The 22956-nt window shown below is 44.4% G+C and overlaps 2 protein-coding genes across 2 annotated transcripts in view; both read right to left on the reverse strand.

The window, feature by feature from the left end:
- Positions 1-13488, reverse strand: part of LOC143284453 (uncharacterized) — a 32774-nt gene extending 19286 nt beyond the window's left edge. The window contains exons 1-8 of the mRNA XM_076591092.1: positions 13449-13488; positions 12422-12538; positions 8390-8599; positions 7364-7473; positions 6269-6392; positions 4029-4192; positions 3007-3129; positions 324-432 (exon numbers count right to left, since the gene is read on the reverse strand). Coding sequence (XP_076447207.1) covers positions 324-432; positions 3007-3129; positions 4029-4192; positions 6269-6392; positions 7364-7473; positions 8390-8599; positions 12422-12538; positions 13449-13455 — 964 coding nt within the window. The 5' untranslated portion in view covers positions 13456-13488. The remainder of the gene's footprint in view (positions 1-323; positions 433-3006; positions 3130-4028; positions 4193-6268; positions 6393-7363; positions 7474-8389; positions 8600-12421; positions 12539-13448) is intronic.
- Positions 13489-21526: 8038 nt separating this feature from the next.
- The window catches only part of LOC143284952 (protocadherin Fat 4-like), a 76374-nt gene continuing 74944 nt past the window's right edge, over positions 21527-22956 (reverse strand). The window contains exon 60 of the mRNA XM_076592113.1: positions 21527-21606. Within this exon, the coding sequence (XP_076448228.1) occupies positions 21527-21606 (80 nt within the window). The remainder of the gene's footprint in view (positions 21607-22956) is intronic.

The raw sequence follows: 22956 nt of genomic DNA on the forward strand, positions 1-22956 counted from the left end.
GAGTGCTGCATACGCTGACCTACAAATGTGGTCGATATGTATGTCAAGTGTCATGTCATCTGAAAGCATGTACCCTAAACTGCGTGCAGATGCTGAGAAAGGCATGTCTGCGGTTCCTACCAGGATAGATGAAGGCTTAGGGAAGTCAGAAGGAGCGCATTGGGTGAATGAGAAGTGCTTTTGTTTTATTATCATTTAGTTTGAGTTTGTGATATGTCATCCATGATTGTGAAATCTGTGGTGCATGACTGAAGTCTGTATAGTTTGACCTATTTCTGCAGGGTGACATGTTCTATAAAACTGTCTCATGCTCCATCCCTCACCCGTGTTGAAATCATTGACCACAGTCAGAGAGTCGGAGCCAAATCTGTTGAACGCCGAATACCCCAGATACTCAAAGATGACGATGCGCGCCTGGGCATCATATTTTTCCTGTGGACACCATACAAAAACACCACAGTCACGACTGAGTAACTCAGGGGGTGTGGGGGTGGGGTAAGCCTACAGTTTGTTTCAATAATTTGGATGTGGGTTTGGGAGGAAGTGAATGTTGGAGACCGAGTGAGAGAGAGAGAGAGAGAGAGAGAGAGGGAGGGAGAGAGGGAGAGAGAGGGAGAGAGAGGGAGAGAGAGAGGGAGAGAGAGAGAGGGAGAGAGAGAGGGAGAGAAGGAGAGAGAGAGGAAGTGTCAGATGGGAAAGAGGGGTAGTAAGAAGGGGTGAGGAAAGAGAGCGAAGAGGTTACAAAACCAATGACATCCGAATTTAGAATGATGTCACGGAAAATCAGCACACGAAACGTGCCGTGCTTTTGTGACAGTAAATGGTAAATCATAACGTGTCCTAATCTGTCTCGCAGCGGAGAAAAAAACACTGTCACAACCCATAAGGGGTTGCCCATGAACCCCCCGCACCTTCCCACACTGACACCCCGACAACACAAAACAGATAGTTCAGCTCAATTCTTTACTGTTGTACACTTTGAATATCCTGGTCCAGACACACAAATTTAAACACTTAACTACAGCAACACTCTTTAGTTACACCATAGCAGCATGACCACGACACAGTAAGCCCTAGTAACAGCTGCACAGATCTACGCAAAAAAATGTCAGTTCACTTGAACCTAAAGCAAGTTCGTCCGTTGAAGACCAGTGTCGCTGAACTGGCTTTAGTCACATGCCTGCAGAATCGGAGAGGGTGAACGGGATGAGGGACTGTGGGTGAGGACGTTGGAAAATATGGGGGTCGGGGAAAGGAGTGGGAGTGAGGGAGTTTGGAACGGACAGGGATGAAGTAGAATGATGACCACTGAAAAGGCGAATCCTGGAGTCCCGTCGGGGTGGCAGTCAGGGGGAACCCACAGGAATAAATCACAGGGAACAAATCTGTAACAAGACTCCCATGTCTCTGTAGACTATGCTCTAACACGTTATGAAAGAGTACCCCTCCCCCTCCCTTTCCTTAAGCAATACACATTACGCAAGTAGGCGAGTAAGTGGATATTGATGCAGTCGCTTCCACACAAAAAAAATACCAATGCCAAAAAGTACAGGAACCGCCCATTATTGTTTCTCTCATAATTAAGGAGTTAAACCTGCATATAATACGCAAGACACATTTACCCTAAATGACAATTTGTCGTCATTTATAATGCTAGTTTCGAACTGCAGAAACAAAACTCAATGAGGTGATATTACAAATCATCGTACTACATTTCCAACACGACACAAAAATGTTTTAGGAAATTTAGACAGTTTTCATTGTAAAGAAGCTATATTTGAAACAGTAAATCGAGCCGAATACATGTCAAAATAACACACTTAACCATATCAATTCCTCCCCCCCCCCCAAATATCTAGAAATAAAAGAATACTGGATTTAAAAGATTTCCGTTAAAACAATCCCAAAAATGCAAACAAATATCACAAGTTACGACACTAACACCACGAGGACAAACTAACTATACAACCCCCCCCCCTCACCTGTCACCAGGAATCAGGCACACCACTGGCCCATGAGAGAACACAGAACACAGACCCACACAGAGGCAGAAGGGGGTCACACCAGAATCGAACCCCACGACTGTCCAAGAGGGCACCCAACAGCTCGCTTGCTGGCTCGGCGACCCTTCTCCTTCCAAAGCTCGGCACCAAAGGCAAAGCAAAACCTTCCCTTCAAAACGACGTTAACTCCGAACTCATCTCAAGAGTTCAGAGCGAGAAGGACTAAGGACATGTCAGACACACATCACGACAGATTCACGTGCTTCAGTTCGGAACAGAACTGAGCACACAAGAGAACGATAGAGCAAAAAGGGGGAGAGAGAAGGAGGGAGAAAGGGAGAGGGGAAAGGGAGAGGGAAAAGGAGAGGAGGGGAAGGGAGAGGGGAAAGGGAGAGGAAGGGAGATGAAGGGAGAGGAGGGGAGAGGAGGGGAAGGGAGACGAACACACGAACACACGCACAAATGAATGCCACGAGCCGTGACAAAAACAAATGAAAAAAAAGGAAAAAGAACGTGCTTCGATGATTTTCACGGAAGGAAAAGAACATCCGTTTCACAACGCTGGCCGAAGAATCACGATTCGTGTGCCGCATTCAGGGAAAAGTTGAAACGTCTGTGTAACGTTGACAGGAGAAACACGGCGTATAGAAAACTAGAAGAAAACATGCTTGTCACCACACCATACCACAGACCATACCACAGAGAGAGAGAGAGAGAGAGAGAGAGGGGGGGCGAGAAAATGCGGAGGGGAGGGGGAGACACATACACACAATGAAAGAGGGTGGGAGAGGGAGAAGGGGGAAGAGATGGAGATGGAGAGGTAAAGAGAGAAGGAGAGAGAGAGAGAGAGAGAGAGAGAGAGAGAGAGAGAATCAGAATCTGAATAATGTCATTATCTAAGTAAATAGAAATTAAGTTTGGTGAAGTCTGTGGTACACTCATCTTACAAACAGAACACACACACACACACACACACACACACACACACAGCAGGAACAGTCACCTGTGTATAAGTGATGGTTTTCTCCTCCTCCCCCATGGTTCCCCCAGTGAACTGCATGGAGGGGGGCAGGGAGGGGAAGGAGGTGGTGTTCTTTCTTCCTGGGCACAGCACTCCTCGGGGGGTCTGGGCGTGCACGTCACAAGAGGAGAGAGAAGGAATGAAATAAGCGCACGTGCGTGTGGCGTGTGTGTTCAAGAGGAGGAGGAGGACGAAAATAGAGAGAGAGGCACAGACAGACAATGAGAGAGAGAGGGGGGAGAGAAAGAGAGAAGAGAGAGAGAGGGGAGAGGGAGGGAGGGAGAGAGAGAGAGAGAGAGAGAGGAGAGAGAGAGACAGAAGAGAGAGAGGGTCCACGTGTATGCCCGTTTCAGTGACCAGCGCGCTGGATACAGAGTGAATTTGTGACGGTACTGTGTGGTTTCCTCCTGTCTTCATGTGTCATGTACATGTACCTGTAAGTATGTCTGTGTGTGTCTTGTGTGCACGCGCGCACATATTCAGCGTGTGAATGACGACGATCGTGTTGTGTGAGTATGCAATATGGATTTAAAAAAAAAGTAATGTCAAACAATTTGTTCACAAACCACAGTTATCAGCGCTGTTAATTAAGTTGAATTATAAGTACTGCACTACCTCAGATACACACAACCACACATGACTTTTTCATAAGAAAGTATCAAGACTGCAGCCCCTAAACTTAAAAAAACCCACAAAACAAAAACAAACAACAACAACAACAACAACAAAAACACAAAACAAAAAACCAACAACACAAACCAGATGCAAGCAGGCGGGTAAAACACAAGCCATGTAAATGGCAGTACGTTTTGACCTTTATCATACACTTATGGCGGCTTGTCCAGCTTTAAGTCATGGATCTCGATCTTTGGTTAAAAACAACAACAAACAAAAAAACAGTTACATTTATCCTATGACTTGAAAAAAATTAACTTTTTTTGTGTGTGTGTGTTGTTGTGTGTGTGTTTTGCTTTCTTTGTTTTTTGACTTTCAAGAAGACCAACCTCAAAAGTGTCTGCCGGAAAGTCGGCCTCGCTGTAATGAACGAACTCGTACAGATGCTCAAAGGAACGGTAACTCCCACCATTTCCTGAGTACATCCTTCCGGTCACGTGACACTCAACCGGGACATTGCTGGCAGCGACAGAGGCCGTCCAGTTCAGGGGATCTGCGGGGGGAAGGCAAGTGGAAATTACATCTGACTGATCACACACAGGTGACTGCTGCATCCCCCTGTCGACAAAAGCTATGGTTCACACTGTGACTGACATAATATTGTATGATGCACGCTTCTTCAAGGACCAAATGTAAAAAAAAAGTTTTAAGCTACTACATTACAGTTTCCACGCTTGGTTCTACCAATTTATGTCCATTATTCAATCACCAACAAAGAACATTGACATGATTATCTGCCAACAAAGATGGACCATCTGTACAATCATGTGGTATGCCTTCCAATATATTTAGCAGCCCACCCATTTTCCCCCTTTTGAGAACTTTGGAATATACGCACTTAATTTCTGATATCCCTAGGCCCATCTAGAAATTCTCAGCAAGTAATATTTTCATTTCGTGTTTCTCAGTTAAATTTTGAGCAAGTAATTTTTTTTTTCAAAATTTTGTGTTTCTCAGTCTTTCATTGCCTCTTCAGACGCGCGAAAAAGAGAAATTGTAGCACAGCAAAACCACACTGAAAAAATGGATGCACAAAAAGACCGGGATTTCACAGCACGTCTCCACAAGGCTCACAGCCCAGTCAACAGCACAGGTCTACTCAACGTCACAAAACCAGCGCAAACGTACAGATGGTGGGGATGCTATCACCTGACAACCACTGAGGTAAATTAGGGGAAGGGGGACTGTACAGTGGCCAGTGTAACCCAGCACGTAGGTTGACAAACGAAAGGATATGATCACCGGCTGACAAACGAAAGGATATGAACACCGGTTGACAAACGAAAGGATATAAACACCGGTTGACAAACGAAAGGATATGAACACCGGTTGACAAACGAAAGGATATGAACACCGGTTGACAAACGAAAGGATATAAACACCGGTTGACAAACGAAAGGATATAAACACCGGTTGACAAACGAAAGGATATGAACACCGGTTGACAAACGAAAGGATATAAACACCGGTTGACAAACGAAAGGATATGAACACCGGTTGACAAACGAAAAGTTATGAACACACGGTTGACAAACGAAAGGATATAAACACCGGTTGACAAACGAAAGGATATGAACACCGGTTGACAAACGAAAAGATATGAACACCCGGTTGACAAACGAAAGGATATAAACACCGGTTGACAAACGAAAGGATATAAACACCGGTTGACAAACGAAAGGATATAAACACCGGTTGACAAACGAAAGGATATAAACACCGGTTGACAAACGAAAGGATATGAACACCCGGTTGACAAACGAAAGGATATGAACACCGGTTGACAAACGAAAGGATATGAACACCCGGTTGACAAACGAAAGGACATGAACACCCGGCTGACAAACGAAAGGATATGAACACCCGGTTGATAAACGAAAGGATATGAACACCCGGTTGATAAACGAAAGGATATGAACACCGGTTGACAAACGAAAGGATATGAACACCCGGTTGACAAACGAAATGATATGAACACCCGGTTGACAAACGAAAGGATATGAACACCGGTTGACAAACGAAAGGATATGAACACCGGTTGACAAACGAAAGGATATGAACACCGGTTGACAAACGAAAGGACACAAACACCCCTCAGCACACAGACAGGAGGCAGTCGTATCACTTAAAGAAGAACGACGTTAAACTGAACAATACCTACAAGATACAACGATACTTTATTTTCTCTAAAAGAATACTTTATTTTCTCTTAGAGAAAAAACCCCACACTGTTGAAACGTTTTCTAATGATTGACATATAAAACAGAATAGTTAGTATATCATTACATCCACAGACAAAGACACAGAACATGTTTCCACATTTCAGAGTACACTTAATTCACAATAAACGCACGCATAACACTGTAAGCTCATATGATACAAGTTCAAATAAGAATAACCTTAAAGACATGAGACAGAAGTTTGAACATGCTCGCACGTTGCAAAAGTAATACTCTTTGTCCCAAACAAATGCGTCTATGTAACACTCCAAACATCTGAAGACAACAATTCACTATCACACAAACACTGAACTGAAGACTGGAGACACAAGACAAGAGACGGGTCTCACCTACAAACGACCAGGTGAGATGGGTGAAGGTGTGGGCAGGGGGCCAGTCCTGACAGGACCTCCACTGCTGCACGTTGATGCCCCGCACCTGGCTCTTCCCCATGTACACCTCCGGCCTTCCGGGCTGTCACAGCAAAGTCACCTTGACATGCTGCTTTGATGAGGATGACATAAGCAGCAATGATAATGATGATAATGGTAATAATAATGATGACGATGATGATGGCGATAATGGTAATAATAATGATGACGATGATGATGGTAATAATAATGATGACGATGATGATGGTAATAATAATGATGACGATGATGATGGTGATAATAATGATGACGATGATGATGGTGATAATAATGATGACGATGATGATGGTGATAATGGTAGGAATAATGATGACGATGATGATGATGATAATAATGATGACGATGATGATGGTGATAATAATGATGACGATGATGATGGTGATAATGGTAGGAATAATGATGACGATGATGATGGTGATAATGGTAATAATAATGATGACGATGATGATGGTGATAATGGTAGGAATAATGATGACGATGATGATGGTGATAATGGTAATAATAATGATGACGATGATGATGGTGATAAGAATGAAGGAGAAGTTTTGGTGGGTGATGGTGAAAGAAAAAGAAAGAAGAAGAAGAATGAATGAATGAGAATTAAAGACTAAGGAATAAGGAGGAAGACGACGACGACGAAGACGAAGAAGAAGAATGAATGAATAAATAAGGAATAAAGAAAATGGAATAAGGACGACGAAGAAGAAGAATATAAAGAATGAAATTTGTACAGCGCATTTCTCTAAACGAAGTGAAGACTCAGTGCGCTAGCAATCGTCCATTCACGCGCGCAGCCACGCCCGAACAATGACCAACACACACACCCACGAGCAGACAGCCGCTCAAATGAACAGCAGTGACGAAAACCAAATCACAAAATCGCCTCATGTTGTTCGCACAAACACCCAAAACACACCCGTGGAGTGTTTTATGACCCCCCCACACCCCTCACCCTCGGCCCATCGTTCACTCCACCCCACTCCACCCCACCTCCCCACCCACCCAGCACCTCACCTGTGCAGGGAGACGTAAGATGGCAGCTGGGGAGAAGATGTGACCCGTGCCACTGTCTCCCTGAAAATAGCCCAAGGTCGAGGGAGCCAGAGCCTGCACCTGACACCTGTCTGGCGTCACATAACATGGTGTGCCTCAGTGTTTCAGTATGGGGGAGTAATCCGAGTTTGCGCCATGTGAGTACTACATAATAATAACAATAATGATAATTATGATAGTGATGATAATAAAGACAACAGCACCACCACCAACACTAATAATAATAATAATAAGAAGAACAAGAACAACAGTCGTAGTAGTAGTAGTAGTGGTAGTAGCAGCAGCAGTAGTCGTCGCCGTAGTAGTAGTAGCAGCAGCAGCAACAGTAGTAGTCGTCGTAGCAGCAGCAGCAGCAGCAGCAGCAGCAGTAGTAGTAGTAGTAGTAGCAGCAGCAGCAGCAGCAGTAGTCGTAGTAGTAGTAGCAGCAGTAGTAGTAGTAGTATCACCCCACGACCACTACCCATTCTCGCTAAAACTCTTATTGCGCATTCCATGCCTCCATTTCCATTCCGCCATCTCCATCATTCCTTTCCGAACCCTGTCGGATACTAACCGGGTATCAACCCCTCAAATACAGTCATCACATCATCAAATTGCGCGACAACCGGTGTGTGGTACGTTTGTTGCAGAATCACTGTTTTTGCTTGTGTTGTTGGTCTACTGCTACTTCTATCGTTTTGTTTAAGAGAAAACGAGTAAATAGATGCAATAAATCTACAAGAAAGTCTATCCTGCTGCATCATCGCTTGTTTTGTACACATACACCAGAACTATGGCTCAGACATATCCGACACACAAAAATATGCGAAACACAATGCAGTATCGCTGAAAAATAAATGGTTGTTCTGGAATATGTTATCTTCCTCCCCGCTCTTTCATCAAAGAGCACACACACACACACACACACACACACACACACACACACCACCTCCAACCCCATCCCCCAACCCTCCCAGCCACCCCCCAAAACAACAACAAACAACGTACACAGGTCGGGCCTGACGACCAGCACCTCATCCAGGCCCACGTCGTAGTAGTAGTCCGTGGTGGTGCCGTCCTCAATGTGGCGAAGGCGGCCCCGCTTGTTGGTGTGGTCGTAGTGCTCAATGACCTCCAGGGTGCGGTTCCTGTCCACCATGGTGACCTCCACGTGCACGCTGAACTTGTCGGACACTGCGGGCCGACTGCCAGGTCCCCCTGGTCCACGAGTGAGGGTGAATGAAAGAGCATCATTGTTTTATGTCTGTTGTGATTGTTGCATGTGTACGACTGTAGGGAATTCACAGTTCTTCCCCTCTGGACTGAATGAGTTGTGTGCCCAACAAGGCGTGGACGTTCACTCCGCCAGACACACAGGGGAGAGTGGAGGGGGAAGAAATGTGGATATTGCCTGACTGATTATTTTTTGTCCCTAGTTTATTGGTGGTGGTGGAGGTGGGGAAGGGGGTGACCACGTCTGCAGCAGTGTCACTGGTGGCTGAGGAGGCCAGTTCAACTGTCTGTTTATGACGATACCTACTGATTGACGGTGATAATTTTCAGTCCAGTCCAACTTGTCATCCAGGATAGCACCCAGATACTTATACTGGGAGACAACGTCGACCACTCCTCCCTTGATGACAAGTGGACGCGGTTTCGGTGGATCTCTCCGGAAGTCCACGACCATCTCCTTTGTCTTGCTGACATTCAGCTGCAGGAAGTTCTCGTCGCACCACCCCACCAGCCGTTCAACTGCGCTCCGGTAGGAGGTCTCATCAGTTGAGATGAAGCCAGTGAGGGACGTGTCGTCTGAGAACTTGACCTGCATGGCGCTGGTAGAGGCACACCGACAGTCTGCCGTATAGATGGTGAACAGGGCAGGAGACATCACGCAGCCCTGTGGAGCACCGGTGTTGGTCTGGAGGAACGTGGACTTGGTGGTGCCGATCCTTACGCACTGTTGGCGCCTGGTCAGGAAGCTGTGAACCCAGCGGGTGATGACAGGGTTCACCTCCATTCTCGTCAGCTTCTCCAGCATCAGATGAGACTGGATCGTGTTGAAAGTTGACGAGAAGTCCAGGAAGAGCATGCGTGTGTAGGTTTTCGGCTTCTCCTGGTGCTTCAGGGTTGAGTGCTGGATCGTCGTGATGGCGTCCTCTGTACTGCGGTTGGGGCGGTAAGCGAACTGCAAGGGATCTTGGTGAGGGCGAGTGGCCTCCAACAGACGCCGGAGGACCAGACGCTCGAAGCACTTAAAGGGGATGGGTGTTAGGGCCACGGGGGGCGATAGTCATTCATGATCGAGGGGAAGGGCTTCTTGGGGACGGGGACAATTTCGGATGTTTTCCAGGCGGGGGGCGATGTGACCGGAGTCAAGGGACTGCTGGAAGAGGGCAGTGAAGACAGGGGCCAGGGAGCTGTGACAGTGCTTCAGGACAGCACCACAGACACCATCCGGGCCGCAAGCGCTGCGCGGGTTCACACCCTTGAAGCAGGTGCTCACCTCCTCCACTGTCAGCACTTCCTGCCTGTCCTCATGTCTGTCGACCTCAGCCAGGGCTGCTGCCTGCTCAACGAAAATATCGCGCTTGTCAAAGCGGGCATATAACTGATTCAGCTCTTCAGTGAGGGCCTGAGGGTCATCTGTAGTGATGGACTTCTTTCTAGGTTTGTAGTCTGTCATGGTTTGCAGGTTCTGCCACAGCTTCCTGGAATGACTGGACTTGAAGCTCTCTTCCACCTTCTTCTGAAACTTCCTCCTGTTTGCCAAGAACACCTTCCGTCCTTCCTTCTGCAGTTGCTTCACCCGATCCTTGTCGCCGTCCTTGAACGCCTGCTGACGCTGCCAGAAAACGACGGCAACCTCCCTCGTTACCCATGGCTTGCTGTTTGGGAACACCTTCACCTGCTTTGTGGGCAGGGTGTCCCGGTCCGTACAGTGGAAACAGCCATCCAGGGTCTCGGCTGCCTCAGGGGTCATCATTCAGATCGTCCTGGTCACCGGTTTGCTGGTCTTCAGCCTCTGGCGGTACCGGGGAAGCAGGTGGACAACGTGCACAGAACGGCCCAGACTGGGAAGGGCCGTGCTTCTGTAGGCGCCGGGAATGTTCCCAAAACAGAAGTCCAACGTTGACTCCTCACAGGTCTTGCAGTCCACGTACTGGCGATAGTTGGGTAGATGTTTGCTGAGGCGACAGCTGTTGAAGTCGTCCATAACAAGGCGACAGCTGTTGAAGTCGTCCATAACAAGGCGACAGCTGTTGAAGTGGTCCATAACAAGGCGACAGCTGTTGAAGTGGTCCATAACAAGGCGACAGCTGTTGAAGTCGTCCATAACAAGGCGACAGCTGTTGAAGTCGTCCATAACAAGGCGACAGCTGTTGAAGTCGTCCATAACAAGGCGAACAGACTCATGGCTTCTTCGACGTTCCCTCTCAACAGCTCACACACCTGACTGGGTCCGTCAATCACGTTTTCCTCGAGCTGAGAGTGACAACGTTTGGCTGGCTTCGTTTATTTCACCGCGCGTGACACGGGTTACCAAATGACAGCAAACATGTGTGTGCGCACGTGCAAACACACAAACACACATTCGCGGTGCCCGCGCGCGCGCACACACACACATACATGCGCGTGTACACACACAACTAAAAACAAAGTAAGTGAGAGAAAAGAAGGAAAGGGATAGGCTGTTGAGCAGTTGTGAAGGCCGATAAATAGGTAGTGCACTGTCCGGTGTCCAGTGCTTTACACACAGTAGCCCTTCGTCATATTTCCACTTTGAGGTTCATAAAAAAACACACCCAGACATCTCAAGTACACGAACGACCCGAGAATTGAACAAAAACAAAAATGACTACGAAACAAAAGTACGAACTAAGGAGTAGACAAACTTATCTAGGAGTAGGCCACCTACATCAGTCTCAGACTGCAACACCCCCCCCTCTCTCCTCGCACATGCACTCACACTGAGCACTACCCCCCCCACACACACACACACATAAACGCGCGCGCGCGCGCGCGCGCACACACACACACACACACACACACACACAGTGAGCACCACTATCATAACCACTCAAAACAAAGCAGACTGGTTGTGAAGGTCGATAAAACGACAAAGTCCAAATTCCTACCTTTTACACATTGTACCGTGTCATTTTGCATTGTATGGTCTTACATCAGGCCGTGAAGCGTCGTGTTGAATGGCATCCTCACTGTGATGCATTGTGTAACAGCCGTTTGTTCCCTGTTAAACAGCCTTCCCTCTCCCGACATTCCCATTCTTCTCCACTCTGTACATTCAGTCCACTCCTGTATTTGTATTTCTTTTTATCACAACAGATTTCTCTGTGTGAAATTCGGGCTGCTGTCCCCAGGGAGAGAGCGTCGCTACACTACAGCGCCACCCATTTTTTTGCATTTTTTTTCTTGCGTGCAATTTTATTTGTTTTTTCGATTGAAGTGGATTTTTCTACAGAATTTTGCCAGGGGCAACCCTTTTGTTGCCGTGGGTTCTTTTACGTGCGCTAAGTGCATGCTAGCACATGGGACCTCGGTTTATCGTTTCATCCGAATAACTAGCGTCCAGACCACCAATCAAGGTCTTGTGGAGGGGGAGAAAATATCGGCGACTGAGCCGTGATTCGAACCAGCGCGCTCTGGTTCTCTCGCTTCCTAGGCGGACGCATTAGCTCTAGGCCATCACTCCATTTGCTATATCGACATAAATAAACAAGCAAATAAATGAACAAATGAACAGATGTATATTACTTGTGATGGCCAGCCGTGTCCGACTAACCATCAGAACAGCAGAGTTTGCAGACTGCTGTCCCGGCTGCCTGGGTCAGAATCAGATAAAAGTGGAGACCATCTTGTGAAATTTATATCCCCACTATACCCGTCAAACTTCAGGACAGTCGGCCTCACGATGGTCCCCAAAGGCCAGATAGCCCCCCAGGGCTGCAGCACTGAGAGCCAGTGCAATCTCGCTTCTTAGTCCGAGTCACGGTCCTTCACAGTGATACCTAATCATCTCACCTGGTGCTGGTTTGGGAAGATCACAGGTGGTATTGTACCCCTCTGCCGCTCTCCATGGTGACGTCAGGGCTGTTAGCAGCAGCAGGCGCACTGTCTTTGCTGGCACCGTCCTCACTGCTGTGGGAATAACAACTTGTAGAACACTGACGTTAGAATGCTTCCATTCGCAGTGCTTTCGGTTATATTCTGTCTGTTCGTTCCGTGTGTGTGTGTGTGTGTGTGTGTGTGTGTGTGTGTGTGTGTGTGTGTGTGCGTGCGTGCTACTTGTGTGAGTGTGCCCCTTGTGCATGTGCGTGTGTGTGTGTGTTTGTGTGTGTGTGTGTGTGTGTGTGTGTGTGTGTGTGTGTGTGTGTGTGTGTGTGTGTGTGTGTGTGTGTGTGTGTGTGTGTGTGTGTGCTACTTGTGTGAGTGTGCCCCTTGTGCATGTGTGTTTCACTGTTTGTGTGTGTGTTTGTGTGTGTGTGTGTGTGCTTGCGTGTGTGTGTGTGTGTTGTTGTTGTTGCCGTCGTCATTTACATGTATTTACACTTTACTCTCTCTCTCTCTCTCTCTGTGCGTGCGTGCGCGCGTGCGCGCGTGCACACTTCCAGTGACAACACAACAAAATGCACAAGAGCTGAACCAAATAGAGCTCTATTTCCACACATCGCCAGCGTATTGCGTAAAAACGCACAGACGTATACTGAAAGTATCTGGTCGGTAACCTGTTCATTAGTCTATATCTTTATCTTCTCCAGTTGTTTTCGAGAACCTAATGTCTGAACAGATGCTGAAGCAACGGGTTTCCCTAACACTTTGACAAACTGAGGAAATTGTTAAAGTGAAATCAAGACCTCAAACGTTTCCTGAAAATTGAACTCTCCACGCTCCATCAAAAAGCAGGCATAAAGTTTATTTATTAAACCAAGGTACTGGTCACTATAAAATACTTCTGTCCTGTCGTTCAGATGAGATAAACAGAAACAGTAAACTGGATCTCCGTCCAAAACTGAATGTGAATAATATAAGAAAACAAAAACGTGCTTACCTGCCATCCTGGTTTGTGTTGAATGACAACGGGCACATGCTCAGCGATAACACAGCGAGGTGGATGGATGAAGCCTGTCGATGATAGTTGCGATAACGAACGAATGTGATCAGTTCAAGGTCAACACGACAGGGATGTCTTTCAAAGGCTGCAAGGTACGGGCGAACACTGCTGTTTGTAAATTTCTGGAGTGGGCATTTTTGTGATTCATGTGCGTGTTGTGAATACATTGCTTGCATGCTGTGTTATGTTGGACACACACATACATACTTAATCAATCAATCAATCAGTCACTCACACAAAGTCAAAGACACAGACAGACACAAACACACACGCGCGCGTCATGTCAAGTTATTATTTTCGTAAGAGAGAGAGAGAGAGAGAGAGAGAGAGAGAGAGAGAGTGTGTGTGTGTCCCCGTGTTTATGTGTGTTCGTGTGTGTGTGTGTGTGTGTGTGTGTGTGTGTGTGTGTGTGTGAGAGAGAGAGAGAGAGAGAGAGAGTTTTGTAATCTGGGGATGATATCAGCGTGTTGATATACACACCACCTTGCCTCAGATCTGCTGGTGCAATGATATTGAAGTCCACAAAGATGTATATTACCCGTACACATATACACAGGCATTTGCGCTTGGTGTGTGTGTGGGGAGCGGGGTGGAGGGTATAGGTGCACGTGCTCAAATGTATATCTATAACGTGCATCTATATTTAACATGTATACCTGAGCGTGCGTCTTGCTTGCGCGCGTCCACAAGGTTTCATCAGCTCATGGTATTGCGAGTAATATCTTATAGCCCTTAAGCATGTACAGTTCTATCTGACACTGATAAAAGTCATTACTGTGACTTCACACACAGATACCTATTCTCTATCACACACACACACACACACACACACACACACACACACACACACACACACACACACACACACACACACACACACACACACAGAGTGGCGATAGCTTTGTTCAGGCGAAAATCGGGCTGTTCTGATAAGGAGAGAACACAGCATCACCCTTTCGTTTTGTTTGATGGTAAGTGTTATACAACGCATGGTTGATAATGACAATCTGGCACTTCACCCTCTGTGAAACTCCTGCTTTTGCTGGCTGTGTACATGATCTCATTATATCTATAACCCTGTGTACATGATCTCATTATATCTATACCCCTGTGTACATGATCTCATATCTATACCCTGTGTACATGATCTCATTATATCTATACCCCTGTGTACATGATCCCATATCTATACCCCTGTGTACATGATCTCATTATGTCTATACCCCTGTGTACATGATCTCATTATATCTATACCCCTGTGTACATGATCTCATATCTATACCCCTGTGTACATTATCTTATTATATCTATACCCCTGTGTACATTATCTTATTATATCTATACCACTGTGTACATGATCTCATTATGTCTATACCCCTGTGTACATAATCTCATATCTATACCCCTGTGTATATTATCTTATTATATCTATACCCCTGTGTACATGATCTCATTATATCTATAACCCTGTGTACATGATCTCATTATGTCTATACCCCTGTGTACATGATCTCATTATATCTATACCCCTGTGTACATGATCTCATATCTATACCCCTGTGTACATTATCTCATTATATCTATACCCCTGTGTACATTATCTTATTATATCTATACCCCTGTGTACATTATCTTATTATATCTATACCACTGTGTACATGATCTCATTATGTCTATACCCCTGTGTACATAATCTCATATCTATACCCCTGTGTACATTATCTTATTATATCTATACCCCTGTGTACATGATCTCATTATATCTATAACCCTGTGTACATGATCTCATTATGTCTATACCCCTGTGTACATGATCTCATTATATCTATACCCCTGTGTACATGATCTCATATCTATACCCCTGTGTACATTATCTCATTATATCTATACCCCTGTGTACATGATCTCATTATATCTATAACCCTGTGTACATGATCTCATTATATCTATACCCCTGTGTACATGATCTCATATCTATACCCTGTGTACATGATCTCATTATATCTATACCCCTGTGTACATGATCCCATATCTATACCCCTGTGTACATTATCTTATTATATCTATACCCCTGTGTACATGATCTCATTATATCTATACCCCTGTGTACATGATCTCATTATATCTATACCCCTGTGTACATGATCTCATTATATCTATACCCCTGTGTACATGATCTCATTATGTCTATACCCCTGTGTACATGATCTCATATCTATACCCCTGTGTACATTATCTTATTATATCTATACCCCTGTGTACATTATCTTATTATATCTATACCACTGTGTACATGATCTCATTATGTCTATACCCCTGTGTACATGATCTCATATCTATACCCCTGTGTACATTATCTTATTATATCTATACCCCTGTGTACATGATCTCATTATATCTATACCCCTGTGTACATGATCTCATATCTATACCCCTGTGTACATGATCTCATTATATCTATACCCCTGTGTACATGATCTCATTATATCTATACCCCTGTGTACATGATCTCATTATATCTATACCCCTGTGTACATGATCTCATATCTATACCCCTGTGTACATGATCTCATTATATCTATACCCCTGTGTACATGATCTCATTATATCTATACCCCTGTGTACATGATCTCATATCTATACCCCTGTGTACATGATCTCATTATATCTATACCCCTGTGTACATGATCTCATATCTATACCCCTGTGTACATGATCTCATTATATCTATACCCCTGTGTACATGATCTCATTATGTCTATACCCCTGTGTACATGATCTCATTATATCTATACCCCTGTGTACATGATCTCATATCTATACCCCTATGTACATTATCTTATTATATCTATACCCCTGTGTACATGATCTCATTATATCTATACCCCTGTGTACATGATCTCATATCTATACCCCTGTGTACATTATCTTATTATATCTATACCCCTGTGTACATGATCTCATTATGTCTATACCCCTGTGTACATGATCTCATTATGTCTATACCCCTGTGTACATGATCTCATATCTATACCCCTGTGTACATGATCTCATATCTATACCCCTGTGTACATGATCTCATTATATCTATACCCCTGTGTACATGATCTCATTATATCTATACCCCTGTGTACATGATCTCATTATATCTATACCCCTGTGTACATGATCTCATTATATCTATACCCCTGTGTACATTATCTCATTATATCTATACCCCTGTGTACATGATCTCATTATATCTATACCCCTGGCTGACCGCACAGGGCCTTATCAGTACCGAAAACGTTCCAGTAAAAAACAAACACAAAATCCACCAATGTCATCCTGTGGAATAGAAACAAAATGGGGGCAAAGGTTTGTAAAAATGCAGCGCAGTCGTTTTATTTCTATGCGCTTAAACCTATGACATCTTTCTGCAAACTTCTCGCTAGAACACGCAAATGATGATTATTGTTCAATATATAATTTGAAAAAACAAAACAAACCAACAACATAAGAACATAACCAACACATCTTCCATAATGCAGGGGAGTATTTACAGTCGTCAGAACGTACGTAACATCCAAACAGGACTACAGACAGGCCGAGAGATCCAATCTCCAAAAGAGTGGTGGTCTGGGGGCAACGTGTCTGTTTAGGAAAGCAGAGAATCTGAGTGCATGGGTTCGAGCCCCAAACTCACCAGTGTTTCTGACCCCTCCGCTACACCTTGAGCGGTGGTCTGGACGTCAGTCATTCGGATGAGACGATCAACCGTCCCGTGTGCAGCATACGCTTAGATGACGCAACCGAACGAATGGCAAGAAAAGAGTTGTCCCTGATAACCTGTGGTAAAACCCGCTCTGATGGGAAAACAAATACATCTGCAGACAGGATTATTGGGGGACGCTGCATTGTAGCGACGCGTTCTCCCTGGGAAGGGCAGCCCGACTTTCACACAGAGAAATTATACCGTGACAGAGAGTAATACAATACAATACAGTACAATATGCATCCATATAAACAATCATAAATGGAAGAAATAATACAAGACAAACACAGCGTTCATTTCTCTAACTGTTTATTGTTCAAAACGTAACATACACAATTTTCACTGAAGGGTCACCGGCAATGTGGAAATCTAACCACAGCCTGTTAACGGGGAAAGCACCATTTTGCTGATAATTTAACCCAGATTTAGAAGCACAGAAGAACAACAACATATCACAATTGTATTAAAAAAAAAGGTTGAAAAAAGAGTTGTGTTTGTCGCAAACATCATCGGTTTATAAGCATCACCGTGTCCCAAGAAAAGAAACATCACAGATACGCCGGAAACGAATCTGAAAACCTCTATCACAAAAGCCTTCCAGTAATTAACACTTGGCATAATGAAAGCATCATCTCCATCACAAAAGCCTTCCAGTAATTAACACTTTGCATAATGAAAGCATCATCTCCATCACAAAAGCCTTCCAGTAATTAACACTTGGCATAATGAAAGCATCATCTCCATCACAAAAGCCTTCCAGTAATTAACACTTTGCATAATGAAAGCATCATCTCCATCACAGAAGCCTTCCAGTAATTAACACTTTGCATAATGAAAGCATCACCTCCATCACAGAAGCCTTCCAATACGTCGCTGTGAAGGGCATACCTGTATCCTCCAGTGACTTTTGTGTCTTATCTGCTCCCAGGAAGAGCCGTCCTCTCTTCAGTTTTTATTTCATTTTATGAATAATTGACCACAGACTTCGCTAACGAGTCTCATGATAAAAGAAAAAGCCCAAACATATAAATAATTTACATGTCTGCTCACATAACCTCCTTCAAGTTAATTTACAGATATTTGGCGACGTATATCTTCATTATGAACAATCAAATCCTTTTTTTCTTTCTTAGAATACTGCTTACAACTCTGAAGAGCATTTGTTTCGTACATCACCACTGACGGTTTACAAGCTGCACCTTGTTGTATAAACTTAAACACCGAAACGGTTACACTGTTCAAATATTTGAATGAATCGTCAACCATGCGACCACGTGTCATGCTGTGTAGTCTCTCCACATGCACCACGTGTCATGATGTGTAGTCTCTCCACATGCACCACGTGTCATGCTGTGTAGTCTCTCCACATGCACCACGTGTCATGCTGTGTAGTCTCCCCACATGCACCACGTGTCATGCTGTGTAGTCTCCCCACATGCACCACGTGTCATGCTGTGTTGTCTCTCCACATGCACCACGTGTCATGCTGTGTAGTCTCCCCACATGCACCACGTGTCATGCTGTGTAGTCTCTCCACATGCACCACGTGTCATGATGTGTAGTCTCTCCACATGCACCACGTGTGTAGTCTCTCCACATGCACCACGTGTGTAGTCTCTCCACATGCACCACGTGTGTAGTCTCTCCACATGCACCACGTGTGTAGTCTCTCCACATGCACCACGTGTCATGCTGTCTCTCCACATGCACCACGTGTCATGCTGTGTAGTCTCTCCACATGCACCACGTGTCATGCTGTCTCTCCACATGCACCACGTGTCATGCTGTGTAGTCTCCCCACATGCACCACGTGTCATGCTGTGTAGTCTCTTCCACATGTATTCGGCATGGTCTACAGTTGTGGCCTCATGGTTTGAACATTTCCAAGGTGTTTACCCAAAGTTGCACTCCCTCTCTACACCAGCCTGTCTGCTCTGCTGATCCTTCTCAGCAAACAATAAACAAGGAAACACAAAAAAGGAAACAGATATGAAAACAAATCAACTTATAATACACTGAATCATTTTTCTCTGTATTTACAAAAAATAAAAGATACCTTCTGTAGCTTGCAGTTCCCTCTACAGTGGACTAAAAAAAAAAAGAGACTTCATTCCTAACATTGCGATTCTGATATTGCAATACAACAATGTATACCCAATACTGAAAACCCCATTGTGGTAAAATTGCAATCAGAAAGATAAGCGACAATAATTGACATTGCTGTGAATGCAAAATGAAACACTGTGTTGCTATTGCAGCTCTTCCAACTGTAGCATATCTTAAAGTAGAAGTAATTGGGAATTAAATAGAAGTACGATATGTTGTCACTGGAAACAGTGATACGACAAATATATCGCATGCATTAATGAAAAGAAATTGGTCTCGTCCATTGTGCACAAGATCACAATTCAGCCAAAAGGACAACGCGTTTAAATGCATCTGACATGAATCTCAGTCTGGGTCAACATTACAGCTCCCTCTTTTCCACAGAGCCATCCAAGACCGATGTAGTAATCATCCACTCATTAGCTTTAGCTGAAGAACAAGGAAATCGAAATCCTAAACTAGACAATAATCCCTTGAAAAATTAAGTTAACGTAGAACAACACTGTATCTACTGACTTACTACAGAGATGCCTCTAACGCTATAAGCACTCCAACTTACGACGAGAATGTGTATCATTAAAATAAGTAACAATAAAAAAAAAAGAAAAAAAACCCAACAAAACAAAGCATGAGCATAACTAGACTACCATCTACAAAGTGTCTATATGCCAGTCTCCGATTTAAAAACTATTACCGAACCAATAAGTTCTGGTCTGTACTGTCTGAATTGATGTCAGCAAGCCAATTCTTATTTTTCTTTCTCTCAGAGCTAATAAGCATTGGGCTCAAAATGGACGAAAAAACCAAAAAACAAAACAAAAACAAAAACAAACCCAAACAACAACAACAAAAACAATAGAAACAGCTACAAAAAAAGAAAAAGAAAAAACAAAACAAAACAAAAACACACAAAAAACCCAAAGAACCCGGACCAGACAAAAATGCATACATCAAAATGACTAAACCCCGAAAAAAACCCGACAAAATGACATGCATGGAAACAACAAATCAGACAAAAACTGAGGCATTCAACAATAAAAAAAAAAAAATCACTTCATAAACAATAAAAAGCGGAAGTATGCATAACAACAAAACAGCTAAAAAAAAAAAGACCCATTTTCAACTCATAAGTACTTAAAAGCAACTTGAAATGCACAGTATCGGCAAAAACGGACGGGTCTGTTTTGGGAAAAAAAATAGGAGAAAGAACAGGTAAGAGGAAATATGATGCACATCATTTCTAGATTACATGGACAGATGAGATACGACTGATAATTGCAAAAGAAAAAAACAACATCCGCGTGCAGCTGATATGTACTGTGATCAATCAAATAAAACAAAACTGACAAAAACAAACAAACAAAAAATTGGGAGAGAGAAAGAGAGAGAGGCAGACAGACAGGCAGACAGACAGACAGAGGTAGAGACTGTGCAACGGAGAGAAAGACACATAACAGACACAGACACACAGAGACAAAGACAGAGAAACAGAGAGATAGAGAGACAGAGAGACAGAGAGGTAGAGAGACAGAGAGGCAGAGAGACAGACAGACAGACAGACAGACAGGGAGACAGACAAACAGACAGGGAGACAGACCGAGGGACGGAGAGAAAGAGAGACAGAGACAGAGAGACAGACGGACAGACAGAGAGACAGACAGACAGACAGGGAGACAGACCGAGGGACGGAGAGAAAGAGAGACAGAGACAGAGAGACAGACGGACAGACAGAGAGACAGACAGACAGACAGACAGACAGGGAGACAGACCGAGGGACGGAGAGAAAGAGAGACAGAGACAGAGGGGCAGACGGACAGACAGAGAGACAGACAGACAGACAGACAGAGAGACAGACAGAGAGACAGACAGACAGACAGGGAGACAGACCGAGGGACGGAGAGAAAGAGAGACAAAGACAGAGGGGCAGACAGACAGACAGGGAGACAGAGACAGAGAGACAGACGGACAGACAGAGAGACAGACAGACAGACAGGGAGACAGACCGAGGGACGGAGCGAAAGAGAGACAGAGACAGAGGGGCAGACAGACAGACAGAAACAGGGGGCTGGGCAGAAACAATAATCTCAATGTTCGTTGGTTCAAAATATTTCAAAAAACAAAACAACAACACCAAAACGACACAAGATGAAGTCATTCACTGCACAGCCCCAGGCCGAAGAGTTCCTGTGATCAGAACTGATGTGAACTGTCCCAGAACCAGTTTCCCCACGCCGGCTGAAATAAAAAAAGAAAACACGTTATTAACTCCTATAGTGAGAAAAGAAATCAGACTGACATATTCAAGTCCAAGGGAGACCGGGTACCAAATGAATCACCATTACATCTCAGTGACAGATAGCTAATGAGTACCAGATTCTAGTGCCTGAACCCCCTTCGTGTGTATACGCACGCAGAAGATCAAATACACACGTTAAAGATCCTGCATCTTTGTGACGGATAGCAAATGGGCATTAAATAAACCACCATTACATCTCAGTGACGGATAGCAAATGGGCATTAAATAAACTACCATTACATCTCAGTGACGGATAGCAAATGGGCATTAAATAAACTACCATTACATCTCAGTGACGGATAGCAAATGGGCATTAAATAAACCACCATTACATCTCAGTGACGGATAGCAAATGGGCATTAACTAAACTACCATTACATCTCAGTGACGGATAGCAAATGGGCATTAAATAAACTACCTTTACATCTCAGTGACGGATAGCAAATGGGCATTAAATCAACTACCAGTACATCTCAGTGACGGATAGCAAATGGGCATTAAATAAACTACCAGTACATCTCAGTGACGGATAGCAAATGGGCACTAAATAAACTACCAGTACATCTCAGTGACGGATAGCAAATGGGCATTAAATAAACCACCATTACATCTCAGTGACGGATAGCAAATGGGCATTAAATAAACTACCATTACATCTCAGTGACGGATAGCAAATGGGCATTAAATAAACTACCTTTACATCTCAGTGACGGATAGCAAATGGGCATTAAATAAACTACCATTACATCTCAGTGACGGATAGCAAATGGGCATTAAATAAACTACCATTACATCTCAGTGACGGATAGCAAATGGGCATTAAATAAACTACCATTACATCTCAGTGACGGATAGTACACGGGCACTACATGCCAGTGCCTGAACCCCCTTCGCGTGTATACACACGCAAAAATCACATGCCCACGTTAAAGATCCTGTGATCCATGTCAGCGTTCGGTGGACAAGGAAACAAGAACATACCCACCATGAAAAACTCCGAAAACGGAGTGTGGCTGCCTTCATGGCGGGGTAAATAAACGAAACTGTCATACACGCAAAATGCTACATGCCTGTATATGTGCTTGACTGACACATGATTGAATAATAAAGGAAACGAATGATGAGCGCACAAAGGCAGCCGTCAGTCGGCTCCACTCAGGTAGGCAGCCTGTTGTGCAAATGACTCCGTGTTTGCAAAGCGCTTAAAACTCACTCTCCGACCGAGGACAGGCGCTATATTAAGTGTCCATATCATCATCTTCAACTGAAGTGGGGGTGTGGAATCTCTT

This window comes from Babylonia areolata, chromosome 8 (assembly GCF_041734735.1).
Source record: "Babylonia areolata isolate BAREFJ2019XMU chromosome 8, ASM4173473v1, whole genome shotgun sequence".
NCBI lineage: Eukaryota > Metazoa > Mollusca > Gastropoda > Neogastropoda > Buccinidae > Babylonia > Babylonia areolata.